Below are 18,648 nucleotides of genomic sequence, written 5' to 3'. Positions count from 1 at the left end.
ACCAGGAGTGAAACGTTCAGACTAAGAACATATAGGCCTACTTCAAAAGAAAAACTAGGGGCCAACTGTCAAACAGTTTTCTGAGAAATGCAAAGGAACACAACGATAAATTCCTGTATGCTGGTACTGTACCAGAAAATGCGGTGCCAAGCCATTTCATTGGGGCATGGAAAGACACTCTTTCTGATATAATCGAATACAAGGCTATGCCATTAGACGATTTGCGTACATACATTTTACTTATGGGTGGTCCATTTTGCCATGAGCCCAACTGAGCTACAAAGGACTTGTTGAGGAAAAGCGTGCAAGTGAGCATTTCACTGCACTGTTTACACCTGCTGTATCCTGTGTACGTGACATTTAAACGTAGATTGACGGCGGAGATTCAGTTGAAGTTAAACAATTCTGTAGACATTTTTTTTTAAAATGCATCTGTAAATAATCAAACATTATATAGGCCTATGTAAATAAATGTGTATCTGTAAATAATCAAACATTATATAGGCCTATGTATCTATAAATAAACTAATGGATTTAAATACTTTACATCGAAAATGTTGAAAGAAGCCATGAGTGAACTCGTGCTTCAGTAATGGAATCAATATTTCCCTGACATTCTTTTGTAATGAACTACATAGCTACAGTGCGCAATATTGCGTGAGTTGTTTACATTTGAAACGCACACCACTCATTTTAGCCCCATGTGCCCAGAGATTGGAACAAATCAGGCATTAGACATTTCACCCCAGAAAGCTACTGAGAAAACATTTCAGGCAAGTGGACAGAGATAACAACCAGGGATTCAGGCATTTAGACCTATTCTGTAAACAACAATAATAACCTGAACTGAACATTTTGTTTCTTAAACACTGTGATCTGAATAGCAACAAATGAAAAACTATAAGATGTAGGTTATATATTATTTAGACTATAGAAGTAGTCACTATTTTTGACTGAAAACTCAAATGATTTGTTATTGCATTCCCTCAGGTATTAATTATTGTAAGTTATAGTACCTATCCCGAACACAAACTGAAAATGGACATTCCATCCCCTCTTCGCTCCCCTTTAAGCATGCCTGATATTAAGAAAGGTAAGCCTACATTTACACAGATGCTAGTTTTTATATATATAAGCTTTATTTTTTTGACATGTTATGATACCATTTATGTTCTTTCAGTGAAGATAAGTTCTCCCAAACACACTCCTGATGCTGAATACCTCTTAAGGAGAAGGGGTGGGATGGCAGGTATTTAATTTGAGGACAAATATACAATTTATGGGTGACTAAAACGTTTATTATGAATAACAAACAAATAAACCATCTAATTTCTTACAGAAAGTCTTGAGGAGACTGCAAAGCCAACATTGGATACAGTCTGGCTGAAATCAAGAAATAGTACAGGTAACGCTTAACATATGCAAATAATTGAACCATGGCAAATGTCATTGTTCTTACTTTCATGATAATGTTATTATTTATTTATTTATTTGTATCTTGTTAAAAGCACTTTGATAGGATATTTGTTGAACTGTTGAATGCAGGGTTTCTCAAAACTCTCCTTGGGGACCCCCAGATATTTCACCATTTTGTTGTGGCCCTGAACTAGCTCACCTGATTGCTCTAGTCAAAGGGCATGATGATTAGTTGACTAATTGAATCAGGTGTGCTAGCTCTGGAATAGATCCAATACATGGAATGGTTGGGTATCCCCGAGGAGAGGTTGGAGAACCACTGGTTTAATGAATACACACCAGCCATGGAGTCATGTTTTTCTTATCTCTGATATGCAGATGACGACAGAAAATCTAACAACCCATTTGTGCTTCCAATGGATCGTAACATCTTCAAAAAGAGAGAGATTGAATCTGTAATCAAACAACAAGTACGCAGGCTACTGTAATACCCTCGGGGACTTTTATGCATCCATCTCTAGACCATAATAGAAAATAATCAAAATAGAATAGAATCTTCAGATTGAGGCCTGTGAGCCTATCAAGTGATTACAGGAATACCATTTTGTAATTCTTGCTCTCTCTCAGGAGAAGAAGTTCTTCAGCAGCCTGCCGACCCAGATGAAGAGTACCTACCTGTCCCGACTCAGGTGCCGCTCTGCCCCCATGAGGAGTGCTGTGCAGGACACAATCCCAAAACCAGAGAAATGCAGACGGGAAGAAACAACATGGGCCACCGTGGTCACTAAAAGTACTGTATATGACAGACAACCGTCTAGAATCAAAATGTACATTTTAATTATCTAAATATGAATGTATTTGTATTGCTGTCTGGGTCCTATAATTAAGATGATTGTATAATAGGTAGACCTATAATAAAAGTATATTCTACTGTATATTTTATTATAGAAGTATCTATCATTATTTAAATTATTGGACTTTATTTTTGTAAATTTACCAGGCAAGTCAGTTAAGAACAAATTCTTATTTTCAATGACGGCTACCCTGCCGACTTAGACAGCAGTCACAATAAAGGCACATACATCGATGTTTTAACAGAGTGTCGACCAGGTTATCTCTTGTCGTTTTGCAGGTTGCAGTCAAGAGAGGGAGAACATTAGGGACTACTTGTCTAAACAGCGAGAAAAGTTTATGCAGCAGGTAAAACAATTATGGTCTAAAATGTAACAGAAGATGTGGCTAGGTGTAATGAATTCAATCAAACCCGCAGTGCCGTATGATTTTTTTTTAAACAGCCATCATTTCTGATGTAGAAGAGACATAATCTCTACAGTAGGTTTTAAGGAATTCCAGTCTCTCTCTCTCTCTCTCTCTCTCTCTCTCTCTCTCTCTCTCTCTCTCTCTATCCATGTCTCTATAGTACTCTCTGTCAGTGAAGCAAGACACCATCAAGAAGCTGGAGAAGGACACGGTGATAGAGCTTCAGTTGATCAGACACGCTGAGAAACATCTGCAACAGGACTCGGTCGCCTTTGAAAAGTTCATCAAGGAAAACGACCAGAGCTCAGTGGAAGCTGTCAAGTTGTTAGTAGAGCCTATCATTATTGTTACCAATAAATAGTAGCCTACACATGATTTTGTATTACCTTTTCAAATATCTCTAGCTACCTGATTGACAAAATAACCAGTAGGTTACAGTAATAGTTACAGTAGTTAGTTAATTTATTCACGATAGGTCCACCACAGGTAGATCATGGTAAATGCACAATGTTACAATAAGTTAATCATTACCCATCTCATATGAATATACTGTATTATATACTATTCTACTGTATCTTAGTCTATGCCGCTCTGACATTACTCATCCATATATTTATATATTCTTTATTACATTCCTTTACTTAGTTTGTGTGTATTGGGTATATGGTGTGAAATTGTTAGATATTACTGCACTGTCAAGGGCTAGAAACACAAGCATTACGCTACATCCGAAATTAACGTCTGCTAAACACGTGTATGTGAACAATACATTTATTTTTATTTAATTTAAATAAAAACATCACATGTATATTCTGTTATATTTCTTTCCAGGGCAGAGAAAGAGACTATGCTGAAAATGGAGAAAACAGCAGAAATTAAAAAAGTAACAGTACAAATGATGGCGATGAAAAGGTACTGTATCATGTACGCTTATACCTAGAAAGGAAAATATCAAAATGTGTCTCCTTCGAGCCGGATTTGAACCAGCGACCTAAGGATTTCCGTTTGATTCCAACTACAGTCCTCCGCTCTACCAACTGAGCTATCGAAGGGACGCTGAATAACATAGAAAAAATAGGGGATATAAACATGCTATCAGAGGAACTCGACAGTTGTGAAATATTTTTTCCCCCCAGTAGCGCTGCACGGTCTTAACATATTTGACCACTGTAGCTAATGTAGTAGTGAAAACTACCTAACCACGTTACATTTTTTTCAGAATGGATGAGCTAGCATCTGCGTTAGCTAGGCTACGTTTAGAGAACACGCCGCCGTCGCGCTGAACTCATTCCTTTCCATTTGGCGAGTGGGGGTGGAGTCGACATGTGTTTTTTTTTCTTCAGTGGTAGTAAATGTCCTCCCACATAATGCAAGCATATCCCCTTTAGCGACATCTCAAAGTATCAAGAAATACTGAAGGAGTACCAGACCTACAAAACGTTTCTCATGGCCGTCGGACCCATGGAGTGGCGTGAGGAACAGAAACGCAAGAGGGAGGACAGGAGAGCAACCAAGCAGAAAGAGAATTCAAACATTTTCTGTCTTCCTTCATCGGTCAAAGGTATGGGAGTTTAAATACTTTCCTTGGATTTATTTGAGATTGATAAAAATGTGTGCAATAGGAAATATGCAATAGTAGGCTAAAGGTTGGTTGCAGCAAAATGGTTTAAATTAATCTAGGATTAGTTTATCCACATTGGTGCAACGCACCCTAAATCTATTGACAGAAGTCTGACATTTTGTATTATTTTACTGATTCCAAGACGAAAATAAAAAAGGTCCAGCGTATGCCAGACGCAATTCAAGAGTCACAAAAAATTCTCAGATAAGACATCAAAGCAAAAGGTAAAGAGGATGGGGAACATATATATATTTTTGTGTGTGGATTGATTTTATTTTATGATATAACGTAATTGACAAGTAACATTGAAACTAGTTCAGTGCTACTGTGTGCATTTGATTGTACCCTGTCAGTGGCAAAGTCAGCAGCATACTTCACCACCAGGAGAGACAGGGGTTCACCATCCCTGAGGTGCCAGAGACCGCAGAGACCTCAGACAGTGACGAGGTATGGATTAAACCTTCCTGTGTTTTATTAATGAACCTTCTTGAGTATTGATGTGCTTTGTTGACATAATGTATGTAACCAACCAGGAAAGTGGTTAAAAACTGGGGGTAAACCGGAGGTAAATTTAGCAAACCCCCCAATGCAAAAAAATACATACGTTATTTATGTATCTAACTACCATAATAAGTGGGTAAACCCTATTCACAATTTAAGACAAGGAAACTGGGTTTATTTGGGTTGACCCCCAAGACAGCACAAACCGATCCGACTGGGACCAGACGTATGTGTTATCATTAGCTCTTCCATTTTGTTCTCTGCTGTGGCTCCTCCTCTCCTCCAAGGAACCAGAGTTGTGTTACTCCAACCCCAGGGACATGCTGAATTTACTGACTGATCTGGAGGAGCAGAACCTGTCCTACATCCAGAACTTCCAGGAGACAGAGGAGGTCATGGATGAGATCCGCAAAACCATCCAGTTGACGCAGGAAAGAATGTAAGGAAGGGCACATCATCTATGCTGTTATACTCCCTATTTGAATCAAATCCTCTCCGGAATACAACAGTGCTGTGTTCCTCAGAGTCTGCAACAAGAAACGAAAATGAGTGTTTCTTATCGACGAGTCCAGGTTCTCCTTGGGAAACTTCACCTCTTTATTCAATTAATTTCATGCCTAATAAACACGAGCCAGGTGTCATCCCTAGCAGATGTGTGTGCTAACAGCATGTGGTGTGGGTTTATTTACGTGTGTAATGTACAGGAACAGTGAGGCCCAGATCCTGCTGCAGCAGGTAGACATCCTGAAGAACACCATCCAGAGGGAGGAGGAGAAGACCTCTGAGCTGGAGTTCAAGTCCAGGATCTTCTCCTACGGAGAGTACAGAGCTGACAAACAGGTTAGTACTATTGTCCACGTCGTTGCTGCGGGCCCAATGGATGAGCGTGTTTGATGATCGACATCGCTCTCGATGACGAAATTGCAACTGCAGGTTCCATGAGCGCCTTCGATTGGCTGATTGATTGAATGACTGATTCATTGGTCTACTTCCTAAAATACATCAGAGAAGAAGATCCAAAGGTACCTCAATCTCCCCAGATGTTTTCCTCCCACTGCATTTTGAGAGGGAGACTAGGAAAGAGGATGCAAAAATTCAAAGGAAATAGATTGTGTGTTTGTAAATTCAATCTGGAGTGCCAGTGTGTGCTCAGAATGCGCTCTGGGCGTTCTTAAACTCACGAGTGTTGTCAGATTGTCCGTTCGTACATTCAGAGCGTTTTGCTCTCGTAGTGTTGAGTGCCCACTGGACGCTCTGGTTGAGGAGTAGGGTTGATCCGAGCGTTCTGACCTCACAACGGCAGTCAAGCTAACTGGCTAATGTTGGCTAACTTTCTAGCTACTTCCAGACACATAATGAGAGAACACCTCACTCTGACCATTTTACTCTCCCTAGCAGAGCTGGTTAGGCTGTTTTCATGTTATTCAGAGCGTTGGTGACCGTAACTGTGCTGCTGGCAACAATTTCATTGTTCTTTTTTACTGACAACTGCCATATTCAACGGGTGTTGAGCGTTCGTAAATTAATCTGTTATTCTGTGCTCTGGCACACTCAGACGAGTGCTCTGAAATCGGTGTAGAGTGCATTTACGAACGCACCCAAAATTGAGATGAAACCATTTCGTAGTCAATTTCACCTCCTTCCTTATCACAGGACGTGATGCTCAATGTGCTGCACAAGAAGGTGAAGGAAGTGTACAGGGTGTGTGTGGGAGAGGTGGACTCCAATATCAGCACTCTTCACATGCTGGCCAACATTGAGAGCAGAATGCAGGACGTTATGGACCGACTGGAGACGCTGCCCCCGGACAACATTGACACCGTCCGCACCCAGCGGGAGAAGGAGAAGAGGCTCAAGTATGTGTCCTTTCCTCACAGCTCTTTGCGGTCATACACCGACCAGTAACCGTAAAAGCTCTTTAGCTGCGTTTACACAGGCAGCCCAATTATGGTATTTTTCTCCACGCTAATTGTTCTTTTGACCAATCATATCAGTTATTTTGCCAATAATTGGGTAAAACATCAGAATTGGTCTGCCTGAGTAAACGCAACCTTTTGTGAAAAATTCTGGTGTAAAAAGGTCTTTATAAAATAAATGTGATTGATTTAATTGTTGCCAACAACATACCACACTAATGCACATTCGGGATGAATGCTCTCAATTGTGCGGCCAGCGGTAGAAGTTGACCAGGGTATTTATTATCCCAAACTTCCTCAGCGATCTCAGGAAGAAGGCTATTAAAGGCTGTTGTGCCGTCTTGACAATAATGCTCCCTCCCTCTAATCTCCTTTCAGGATGCGTGAGGAGAAGCTGTTGAAGAAGAAACACCACCAAGAGGAGAGACTCCGAATGGCTCTGGAGAGAGCCACCTCTGACAGCAAGAAGAGGGTCAGTGTACCAAACTGTGCACAAACAGGACACATATCGATTGCTATAATACAGTTTGAGTAAATATAGACTGTTTATAGACTGGTGGGCATAGAGAATCAACCTAGAATACAATATCTACCTTTGCTACACTGTGTATTGATGAAACATGCTTCCCCGGGACCAAATGCCTTTGCAATTATTATTATTTTTTTTTTATTTCACCTTTATTTAACCAGGTAGGCTAGTTGAGAACATGTTCTCATTTGCAACTGCGACCTGGCCAAGATAAAGCATAGCAGTGTGAACAGACAACACAGTGACAATGACACGTAATATTACAGAACTGTAACAGACAGTTTGATACACTGTGTATTGATAAAACAAATGCCTTTGCAATGACACCTAATATTACAGAACTGTAACAGACAGTCTCCATTTATCCTGTTTTCTCTGGTTTGTAGACGGGCAGAAAGCTGATGCCGCGATCGGAGCCATCGGAGATCAAGAAGAAGGACAAGACACATGCGTTGACCACTAGAGAGCAAGAAGACGCCTTGTACTTCTTTGCCTGATTATTTTAAACCATCAGTATTCACAGACAATATAAGACAGTGACTGATTTTAAATGAGCTTTTGTATACAGTACCAATCAACAGTTTGGACATGCCTACTCATTCAAGGATTTTTCTAATTAAAAAAAAAAAAAAAAAAAAACAATTTTCTGAAGACATCAAAACAATGAAATAACACATATGGAATCATGTAGTAACCAAAATGTGTTAAACAAATCTATATTTTAGATTCTTCAAAGTAGCCACCCTTTGCCTTGATGACAGCTTTGCACACTCATGGCATTCTCTCAATCAGCTTCACCTGGAATGCTGAGCTTTTATTGGCTGCTTTTCCTTCCCTCTGTGGTCCAACTCATCTGAAACCATCTCAATTGGGTTGAGGTCAGGTGATTGTGGAGGCCAAGTCATCGGATGCAACACTCCCATCACTCTCCTTCTTGGTCAAATAGCCCTTACACAGCCTGGAGGTGTGTTGGGTCATTGTCCTGTTGAAAAACAAATGATAGCGCAAACCAGATGGGATGGTGTATCGCTGCAGAATGCTGTGGTAGCCATGCTGGTTAAGTGTGCCTTGAATTCTAAATAAATCACTGATAGTGTCAGCAGCAAAGCAACATCACACCTCCATGTTTCACGGTGGGAACCAGACATGTGGAGATCATCCGTTCACCTACTCTGCTTCTCACAAAGGCTCCCCCTTTTCTCAGCTCACTGGTCACAATAACAACACCCACCCGTAGCACACGTTCCAGCAGGTATATCTCACTGATCAACACCAACACCTCATTTGGCCATCTTTCCTTCCAGTTCTCTGCTGCCAGTGACTGGAACGAATTGCAAAAATCACTGAAGCTGGAGACATATTTCACTCACTAACTTGAAACATCAGCTATCTGAGCAGCTAACCGATCGATGCAGCTGTAAATAGCCCACCCAATCTACCTACCTCATCCCCATACTGTTTTTATTAACTTTTGTTTTTTTGCACATCAACATCTGCTCATTTATCACTCCAGTGTTATTCTGCTAAATTGTAATTCTTTGCTACTATTTCCTATTTATTGCCTACCTCCTCATGCCGGTCTAATGTCCATTGCATGCGTTTCTTGGCCCAAGCAAGTCTCCTCTTATTGGTGTCCTTTTAGTAGTGGTTTCTTTGCACAAATTTGACCATGAAGGCCTGATTCACAGTCTCCTCTGAACAGTTGGATGTTGAGATGTGTCAGTTCTTGAACTCTGAAGCATTTATTTGGGCTGCAATTTCTGAGGCTGGTAACTAATGAGCTTATCCTCTGCAGCATTGGTAACTCTGGGCCTTCCTTTTCTGTGGCAGTCAGTTTTTTCATAGCGCTTAATGGTTTTTGCAACTACACTTGAAGAAACTTTCAAAGTTCTTGAAATGTTCCGTATTGACTGACCTTCATGTCTTAAAGTAATGGACTGTCGTTTCTCTGAGCTGTTCTTGCCATAATAAGGACTTGGTCTTTTACCAAATAGGGCTATCTTCTGTTTACCAACACTAACTTGCCACAGCACAACTGATTGGCTCAAATGCATTAAGGAAAGACATTTCGCAAAGGCACACCTGTTAATTGAAATTCCTTCCAGATGACTACCTCATGAAACTGGTTGAGAGAATGCCAAGAGTGCACAAAGCAGTCAAGGCTACTTTGCTACTTTGAAGAATTTAAAATATGTTTAACACTTTTTTTGGTTACTACATGATTCCATATGTGTTATTTCATTGTAGATTAATAGTGAAGACATCAACTATGTAGAAAATATTAAAAATAAAAACCCTGGAAGGAGTAGGTGTCCAAACTTTTGACTGGTACTGTACATTATGTCTATTTGTTAGCCCAGGTCACCAAGGAGCATTTAGATTCACTCACTGATTTGGACTATACAATATTAACTAATGCTATACAACAGTTAGATTTAATGTACTGTATACTTGGATTATAAATAAAAAATTCAATTTTTACCTTAGTATATTCTGTTATTGTTTCCTAAATATGATCATTTACAGATAAAGTAGGTAAATTGCACAAAATAATGCCATACAAGATATTACTGAAAAGTGCAATATGCACAATTTTATTATCCTTGTGCTCAAAAGGGGCACAACAGCTTGCTTCATCATCATCATATAAAAAAAAGAACTTGCTTCTCAGATGTTTTCAAAATGAGACATTTTCATAAAAAATGGCAACAAATCAACAAACAAGATTAGCAACCAGACATCAAAAAGAAGCTTGCAGTAGCATGCATCTATCAAACGTCTTTCATTTCACCATCCTCCTCCTCCTCTTCTACCCCTCTAATGAACAAGACATTGTTGCATCTGTGTGGAGGGAAAAAAATAGTGTACTGTTAGCTCACCGTGGGCTGGTATGGCAGACAGGAAATTATTAAACATTGTGCTAATTCTGCAATTAAAATGGAGATACAGTGCTATCAGAAAGTATTCATACCCTTTGACTTATTCCACATCTTGTGTTACAGCCGGGATTCAAAATATATATTTTTATCCTCACCCATCTACACACACTACCCCATGATGACAAAGTGAAAAGATGTTTAGAGCTTTTTTTTGGTGCTAATTTATTGAAAATTAAATCTCTAATTTACATAAGTATTCACACCGAGGAGTCAATGCATGTTGGAATCACCTTTGGCAGCAATTACAGCTGTGAGTCTTTCTGGGTAAGTCTAAGAGCTTTGCACACCTGGATTGTACAATATTTGCATATAATTTATTTTAATTCTTCAAGCTCTGTCAAGTTGGTTGTTGATCATTGCTTGACAGCCATTTAAGTCATTTTTACAAGACGATTTAAGTCAAAACTGTAACTAGGCCACCCAGGAGCATTCAATGTATTGGAAAGCAACTCCAGTGTATATTTTGACCTTGTGTTTTAGGTTATTGTCCTGCTGAAAGGTGAATTGGTCTCCCAGTGTCTGTTGGAAAGTGGACTGAACCAGGTTTTCCTCTAGGATTTTTCCTGTGCTTAGCTCTATTCCGTAGATTTTATCCTAAAAAAAAAACTCCCTAGTCCTTGTCAATGACGAGCATACATATAACAAGATGCAGCTACCACCATGCTTGACAATATGAAGAGTGGTACTCAGTAATGTGTTGTGTTAGCCCCTAACATAAGGCTTTGTATCCAGGACATGAAGTACATTTCTTTGCCACATTTTTAGCTGTTTTACTTTAGTTCCTTATTGCAAACAGGATACATGTTTTGGAATAGTTGTATTATGTACAGGCTTCCTTCTTTTCACTGTCATTTAGGTTATTATTGTGGAGCAACTTCAATAGTTTTCTCCTATTACTTGGTAACAGTTTTAGTCACCATTGGCCTCATGGTGAAATCCCTGAGCAGTTTCCTTCCTCACCAGCAACTGAGTTAGGAAGGACATTTCAGCTTGTCATTTTTTTTGTTTTTTTCATTAAAACATAATTTCACTTTGACATTATGTGGTATTGTGTGCAAACCAGTGACATCATATCAATGTAATACATGTTTTAATTCAGGCTGTAACAACAAAATGTGGAAAAAAAGTCAAGGGGTGTGAATACTTTCTCAAAGCCCTTTGTGTGTAAACTGGTCCCAGATCTGTTTGTGCGGTCTTGCAACTCATATGATAATCGTTACTCCAATCCATGACCATAGGAGTTGGCAAGACAGCACAAACAGATCTGAGACCAGGCTAATGTGTTTAATCATGAACTCTGCGAAGTACAAGTAAACAAAAGAGTATTCCACTGAACTTACCTGACGAGCACTTCTCCTAGGTGACCAGCCAATGCTCCATCCACATACTCTTCAGTGTTGGCCAACTATAAAATCAGAGACAATATATTGTTAGATGTTATAAATTGATATGAATGCTGTACAAAATGTACACCTGTTTTTAATCAAACTAAATGAATGGCCCACAGAGATGCAACCAGAGCCATATATCTTAGCTAGAGATTCGGATGGGCAAGCTCTCTCTAGATGCAAATGTGTGCACACGAGGGACTCCAGCTGTAGGGAATTATGCATTTCAGTGATGTTTTCACATATGACTGTATGCATCTTTCTGGTCCACACACACCTGCATATTCATGTAGCTGTCCACAGACACCAGGTATCCTTTGTATTCCATGCCCCACTTCAGCTTCACCATCACGGGCTTGCCAGTCAGACCGTTCAGGAACGGTTTGGGATTCAGTGGTAAACTCTGAAATGCCATTATCAAATAAAATGTTATTGGTCACATACATATATTTAGCAGCTATTATTGGACAAAAGGAACACCTATATGAGAATGCTGTTCATCGACTACAGCTCAGCGTTCAACACCATAGTGCCCACTAGGCAAAGGACCCTGGGACTGAACACCTCCCTCTGCAACTGGATCCTGGACTTCCTGATCGGCCGCCCCAGGTGGCAAGGGTAGGCAAAAACACGTCTGCCACGCTGATCCTCAACACTGGTGCCCGTCAGGGGTGTGTGCCTAGTCCCCTCCTGTATTCCTTGTTCACCCACGACTGCGTGGCCAAACATAACTCCAACACCATCATTAAGTTTGCTGACGACACAACAGTGGTAGGCCTGATCACCGACAACGATGAGACAGCATATAGGGAGGTGGTCAGATACCTGGCAGTGTGGTACCAGGACAACAACCTCTCCCTCGAGAGTTTCGAGTTCCTTGGTGTCCACATGACCATGATAGTTCATTGGTGCAAACACACCAAGACAGTCGTGAATAGTGTACGACAACAGGAGACTGAAAATATTTGGCACGGGTCCCCAGGTCCTCAAAAAGTTCTACAGCTGCACGATCGAGAGCATCCTGATCGGTTGCATCACCACCTGGTATGGCAAGCGGTACCGGAGCGCCAAGCCTAGGACCAAAAGGCTCCTTAACAGTTTCCACCTCCAAGCCATAAGACTGCTGAACAATTAATCAAATGGCCACCCGAACTATTTACATTTACCACCCCCCCCATTTGTTTTTACACTGCTGCTACTTGCTGTTATTATGTATGGATCATGCATGACAGTTATGGCTGCAAATTACCTCGACTAACCTGTACATCGCACGTTGACTCTGTACTGGTATATAGCCTTTTTCACAATTTAAAAAAAATATATATATTTTCTTAACTCTTTCGTGGTAACTCTTTTTTTGGTTAATTATTAAGGGCTTGTAAGTAACCATTACTTCACCTGTTGTAGTCGGCGCATGTGACAAAGTTTTCATTGATTTGGTATTTTAGCCATATATCACACCCCCTCGGACCTGATTGCTTAATTATAGTCATAATATTAACGATAATTAACTGGTTAAATTTAAGCAATAAGGCACGAGTGGATGTGGTATATGGCCAATATACCATGGCTAAGGACTGTTCTTATGTACCACGCAACTGGTTACCAATGTAATTAAGAGCATTAAATACACATTTTTGTCATACCCATGGTATATGGTCTGTTATAAACTGGGTGGTTCAAGCCCTGAATGCTGATTGGCTGACAGCCATTGTATATCAGACTGTATACCACGTGTTTGACAAAACGTTTATTTTTACTTCTCTAATTACGCTGATAACCAGTTTATAATAGCAATAAGGCACCTCTGGGGTTTGTGATATATGGCCAATATACCACGACTAGGGGCTGTGTCCAGGCACTCCTCGTTGCGTCGTGCAGAGAACAGCCCTTAACCGTGGTATATGATCATATACCACACCTTAAATATACCAATCAGCATTCAGGGCTCAAACCACCCAATTTATAATGTTTATAACAGGTATGACAAAACATTTATTTTTACAGTTCTAATTACGTTGGTAGCCAGTTTATAATAGAAATAAGGCCGTGGCATATCGGCCATATGCCACAGCCCCTCGGGCCTTATTGCTTAAATATCCCATGGCTTTCAGACAACCAGCATCCAGGACCGAAACACATTACAACTGCATCTCACAACTAGCTATCTAGATAATCAAACTAGCATTTCACATACAGTGCAAAGCACAACAAAGTACATCTTACCACCCTAACTAGTTACCGTAGCTAGCTAGTTGGATAATCACAACAAAGGCGATTTTATGATATTTGAGAATTTTATGATATTTGAGAATTTGAGTAGTTAGCTATGATAGCCTGGACGTTCACTACATATATTACCAATCCTCATCAAACACCTCATAATATAGAATATTTACCATTTTGATTCTGTATGAGCTTCAACGACGATTTGCACGCCGTTATTGGATACAGGAAGTAGTGGTGAACTCTGAACTCTGATCCGTACAAAACAGCACTGTGATTGGTTCAGTTTTTGTCATTGTTCATCCTGATTGGCCACAAAACCGGAGAGAAGAACAGACGGGCATTTTCTACTCCAGTCAAGTCTCTTCTCGGTGTGGAGCCCAAATTTGCGGGAAAGATTCGATGTAGCCAAAATATTTATCGTCGAACTTGTTACATTGTTGCAATTTTATTGAAACAGTTTCAGTCACAGTGTTACAATCAGATACTTGATACTATATAGTCTCTTGCTCGCCGGACTAGACAACAATAGTTGCAGATTCAGTTGTGACCACTAGGAGGTAATGTTCTCAAATGGATTGAAGTAGCCAACACTCTCCAAACATTGTGAGTGATTTGCATAATTTAAGATAAACTTTTATGGAAACTTGTATCTCCTTTTAAAGATGTAAATTATATTATGATAATCGATATTGAGAGCCACATAGTAACTTAAAGAATGTTGGTTATTTTGGAATGTTTATTTAAATGTAAATTGAAATTCACAGCAGATTGTTGCTTGTGCTATTGCTGTACTGTAGTTCATTGTGAATGTCATGCCATTTTTTTGACACAAGATATATCAAATTCTCTCTATGTCTCTGGCCATGTTCGAGCGGATCACTTTTGTCAATCTCCATCTTTCAAAGTGTGTTGCATTATGGGGGATAGAAGTTGTCCGACGTACGCCTACATGTCTACCTTGCATGAACTTGATAAAAATCAAGAGATCAAAGGTAATGAAGTTTTGACTGCAGTCGAAGGCAAGCTTCGGCAGTTGCTCTTCACCAACGTCCTCCGGAGCCATGGCCTGCATTGTGGAAGGCTCTATTGTATTTATTTAACCTTTTATTTAACTAGGCAAATCAGTTAAGAACAAAGTCTTCTTTACAATGACAGCCTACCAAAAGTCAAAAGGCCTCCTGACGGGACTGGGATTAAAAATATAGGACAAAACACACATCATGAGAAGGACAACAGCATAACATGGCAGCAACACATGACAACACAGAATGGTAGCACCACATGACAACAACATGGTAGGAACACCACATGACAACACAGAATGGTAGCAACACCACATGACAACACAGAATGGTAGCAACAACACATGACAACACAGAATGGTAGCAACACCACATGACAACACAGAATGGTAGCAACACCACATGACAACAACATGGCAGCAACACATGACAACACAGAATGGAGCAACACCACATGACAACAACATGGTAGCAACACCACATGACAACACAGAATGGTAGCAACACCACATGACAACACAGAATGGTAGCAACACATGACAACAACATGGCAGCAACACATGACAACACAGAATGGAGCAACACCACATGACAACAACATGGTAGCAACACCACATGACAACAGAATGGTAGCAACACCACATGACAACAACATGGTAGCAACACCACATGACAACACAGAATGGTAGCAACACATGACAACAACATGGCAGCAACACATGACAACACAGAATGGAGCAACACCACATGACAACAACATGGTAGCAACACCACATGACAACACAGAATGGTAGCAACACCACATGACAACACAGAATGGTAGCGACACCACATGACAACACAGAATGGTAGCAACACCACATGACAACACAGAATGGTAGCGACACCACATGACAACACAGAATGGTAGCAACACCACATGACAACACAGAATGGTAGCAACAACACATGACAACACAGAATGGTAGCAACACCACATGACAACACAGAATGGTAGCAACACCACATGACAACAACATGGTAGCAACACCACATGACAACACAGAATGGTAGCAACACCACATGACAACAACATGGTAGCAACACCACATGACAACACAGAATGGTAGCAACACATGACAACAACATGGCAGCAACACATGACAACACAGAATGGAGCAACACCACATGACAACAACATGGTAGCAACACCACATGACAACACAGAATGGTAGCAACACCACATGACAACAACATGGTAGCAACACCACATGACAACACAGAATGGTAGCAACACCACATGACAACACAGAATGGTAGCAACACCACATGACAACACAGAATGGTAGCAACACCACATGGCAGCAACACATGACAACACAGAATGGAGCAACACCACATGACAACAACATGGTAGCAACACCACATGACAACACAGAATGGTAGCAACACCACATGACAACAACATGGTAGCAACACCACATGACAACACAGAATGGTAGCAACACCACATGACAACAACATGGTAGCAACACCACATGACAACAACATGGTAGCAACACCACATGACAACACAGAATGGTAGCAACACCACATGACAACACAGAATGGTAGCAACACCACATGACAACAACATGGTAGCAACACCACATGACAACACAGAATGGTAGCAACACCACATGACAACACAGAATGGTAGCAACACCACATGACAACAACATGGTAGCAACACCACATGACAACACAGAATGGTAGCAACACCACATGACAACAACATGGTAGCAACATCACATGACAACACAGAATGGTAGCAACACCACATGACAACAACATGGTAGCAACACCACATGACAGCATAGCATGGTAGCAACACCACATGACAACAACATGGTAGCATCACCACATGACAGCACAGCATGGTAGCAACACCACATGACAACAACATGGTAACAACACAACATGGCAGCAGCACAAAACATGGTACAAACATTATTGGACAGAGACAACAGCACCAAGGGCAAGAAGGTAGAGACAACAATACATCACGCAAAGCAGCCACAACTGTCAGTAAGAGTGTCCATGATTGAGTCTTTGAATGAAGAGACTGAGATAAAAGTGTCCAGTTTGAGTGTTTTTTGCAGCTTGTTCCAGTCGCTGCAGCGAACTGAAAAGAGGAGCGACCTAGTGATGTGTGTGCTTTGTGGACCTTTAACAGAATGTGACTAGCAGAACGGGTGTTGTATGTGGAGGATGAGGGTTGCAGTAGGTATCTCAGATAAGCATCAACCAGTGGGTCTTGCGACGGGTATACAGGGATGACCAGTTTACAGAGGAGTATAGAGCGCAGTGATGTGTCCTATAAGGAGCATTGGTTGCCAATCTGATGGACGAATGGTAAAGAACATCTAGCTGCTTGAGAGCACCCTTGATGATTAGGGTGTTTTGTTTGTCCCATGCAAACGTGACCAAAGACGTGACTGAAACAGGAACCAACTTTGCCACAATTCATGTATACAGTGGATATGTACAAATAAATGTGATATTTGAGGCTCTCTCTCACCAGGGGCGAACTGGGACAACAATTCAGCCCTGGCATTTTATCCACACCAGCCCCCTCTGAATCAGAGAGGTGCCCATGGAGCAGTTGTTGGGGGTTAACTGCCTTGCTCTATGGCAGAACAGCAGTAAGTCTGTCTCTCTCTCTCTGTCTCGGTCTCTGTCTCTCTCTCTGTCTCTCTCTCTCTCTGTCTCTGTCTCGCTCTGTCTCTGTCTCTCTCTCTCTGTCACTCTCTCTGTCTCTCTTTCTCTCTCTCTCTGTCTCTCACTCTCTCTCTCTCTCTCTCTCTCTCTCTCTGTCTCTCTCTCTCTCTGGCACACTCTGGAATTTCACCCAGTAGATATGGGAGTTTATCAAAATTGGATTTGTTTTAGAATTCTTTGTGGATCTGTGTAATCTGAGGGAAATATGTCTCTCTAATATGGTCATACATTGGGCAGGAGGTTAGGAAGTGCAGCTCAGTTTCCACCTTATTTTGTGGGCAGTGAGCACATAGCCTGTCTTCTCTTGAGAGCCATGTCTTCCTACGACAGCCTTTCTCAATAGCAAGGCTATGCTCACTGAGTCTGTACATAGTCAAAGCTTTCCTTAAGTTTGGGTCAGTCACAGTGGTCAGGTATTCTGACGCTGTGTACTCTGACGCTGTGTACTCTCTGTTTAGGGGCAAATAGCATTCTAGTTTGCTCTGTTTTTTTGTTAATTCTTTCCAAGGTGTCAAGTAATTCTGTTTTTGTTTTCTTATGATTTGGTTGGGTCTAATTGTGCTTCTGTCCTGTGAACAGAGCCCCAGGACCAGCTTACTTCTCCAGGTTCATCTCTCTGTAGGTGATGGCTTTGTTATGGAAGGTTTGGGAATCGCTTCCTTTTAGGTGGTTGTAAAATTTAATGGCTCTTTTCTGGATTTTGATAATTAGTGGGTATCGGCCTAATTCTGCTCTGCATTATTTGGTGTTCTACGTTGTACGCGGAGGATATTTTTGCAGAATCCTGCATGCAGAGTCTCAATTTGGTGTTTGTCCCATTTTGTGAAGTCTTGGTTGGTGAGCGGACCCCAGACCTCACAACCATAAAGGGCCATGGGCTCTATGACTGATTCAAGTATTTTTAGCCAGATCCTAATTGGTATATTGAAATTTATCTTCCTTTTGATGGCATAGAATGCCCTTGTTGCCTTGTCTCTCAGATCGTTCACAGCTTTGTGGAAGTTACCTGTGGCGCTGATGTTTAGGCCAAGGTATGTATAGTTTTTTGTGTGCTCTATGGCAACAGTGTCTAGATGGAATTTGTATTT

At 40.9% G+C, this 18,648-nt stretch overlaps 2 protein-coding genes and 1 non-coding gene across 3 annotated transcripts; 1 reads left to right on the top strand and 2 right to left on the bottom strand.

Annotated features, from left to right (window-relative positions):
- The first annotated feature begins 1,074 nt into the window (after positions 1–1,074).
- Positions 1,075–9,729, top strand: LOC115134680 (cilia- and flagella-associated protein 100-like). The gene is made up of 14 exons (XM_029668871.2): positions 1,075–1,093; positions 1,795–1,886; positions 2,044–2,206; positions 2,549–2,616; positions 2,837–3,000; positions 3,508–3,588; positions 4,065–4,237; positions 4,440–4,521; positions 4,651–4,744; positions 5,086–5,237; positions 5,503–5,638; positions 6,452–6,654; positions 7,093–7,186; positions 7,630–9,729. The coding sequence occupies exons 1-14, from the start codon at positions 1,075–1,077 to the stop codon at positions 7,738–7,740; spliced, it is 1,632 nt and encodes a 543-aa protein (XP_029524731.2). The 3' UTR covers positions 7,741–9,729.
- Positions 3,640–3,728, bottom strand: trnay-gua (transfer RNA tyrosine (anticodon GUA)). The gene is given in 2 exon segments: positions 3,640–3,675; positions 3,692–3,728. It is a non-coding gene; the product is annotated as a tRNA-Tyr (tRNA).
- An 81-nt stretch (positions 9,730–9,810) lies between the features above and the next one.
- On the bottom strand, positions 9,811–14,073 carry LOC115134679 (small nuclear ribonucleoprotein F-like). The gene is made up of 4 exons (XM_029668870.2): positions 13,970–14,073; positions 11,848–11,973; positions 11,523–11,587; positions 9,811–10,084 (listed from the first exon to the last, which is right to left on the bottom strand). The coding sequence occupies exons 1-4, from the start codon at positions 13,970–13,972 to the stop codon at positions 10,015–10,017; spliced, it is 264 nt and encodes an 87-aa protein (XP_029524730.1). The 5' UTR covers positions 13,973–14,073; the 3' UTR covers positions 9,811–10,014.
- Positions 14,074–18,648: the final 4,575 nt, after the last annotated feature.

The sequence above is a fragment of the Oncorhynchus nerka genome, linkage group LG9a (assembly GCF_034236695.1).
Source record: "Oncorhynchus nerka isolate Pitt River linkage group LG9a, Oner_Uvic_2.0, whole genome shotgun sequence".
Lineage (NCBI taxonomy): Eukaryota > Metazoa > Chordata > Actinopteri > Salmoniformes > Salmonidae > Oncorhynchus > Oncorhynchus nerka.
Note: the sequence above shows the minus strand (reverse complement) of the source record. Positions and strands in the feature narration are given on the sequence as shown.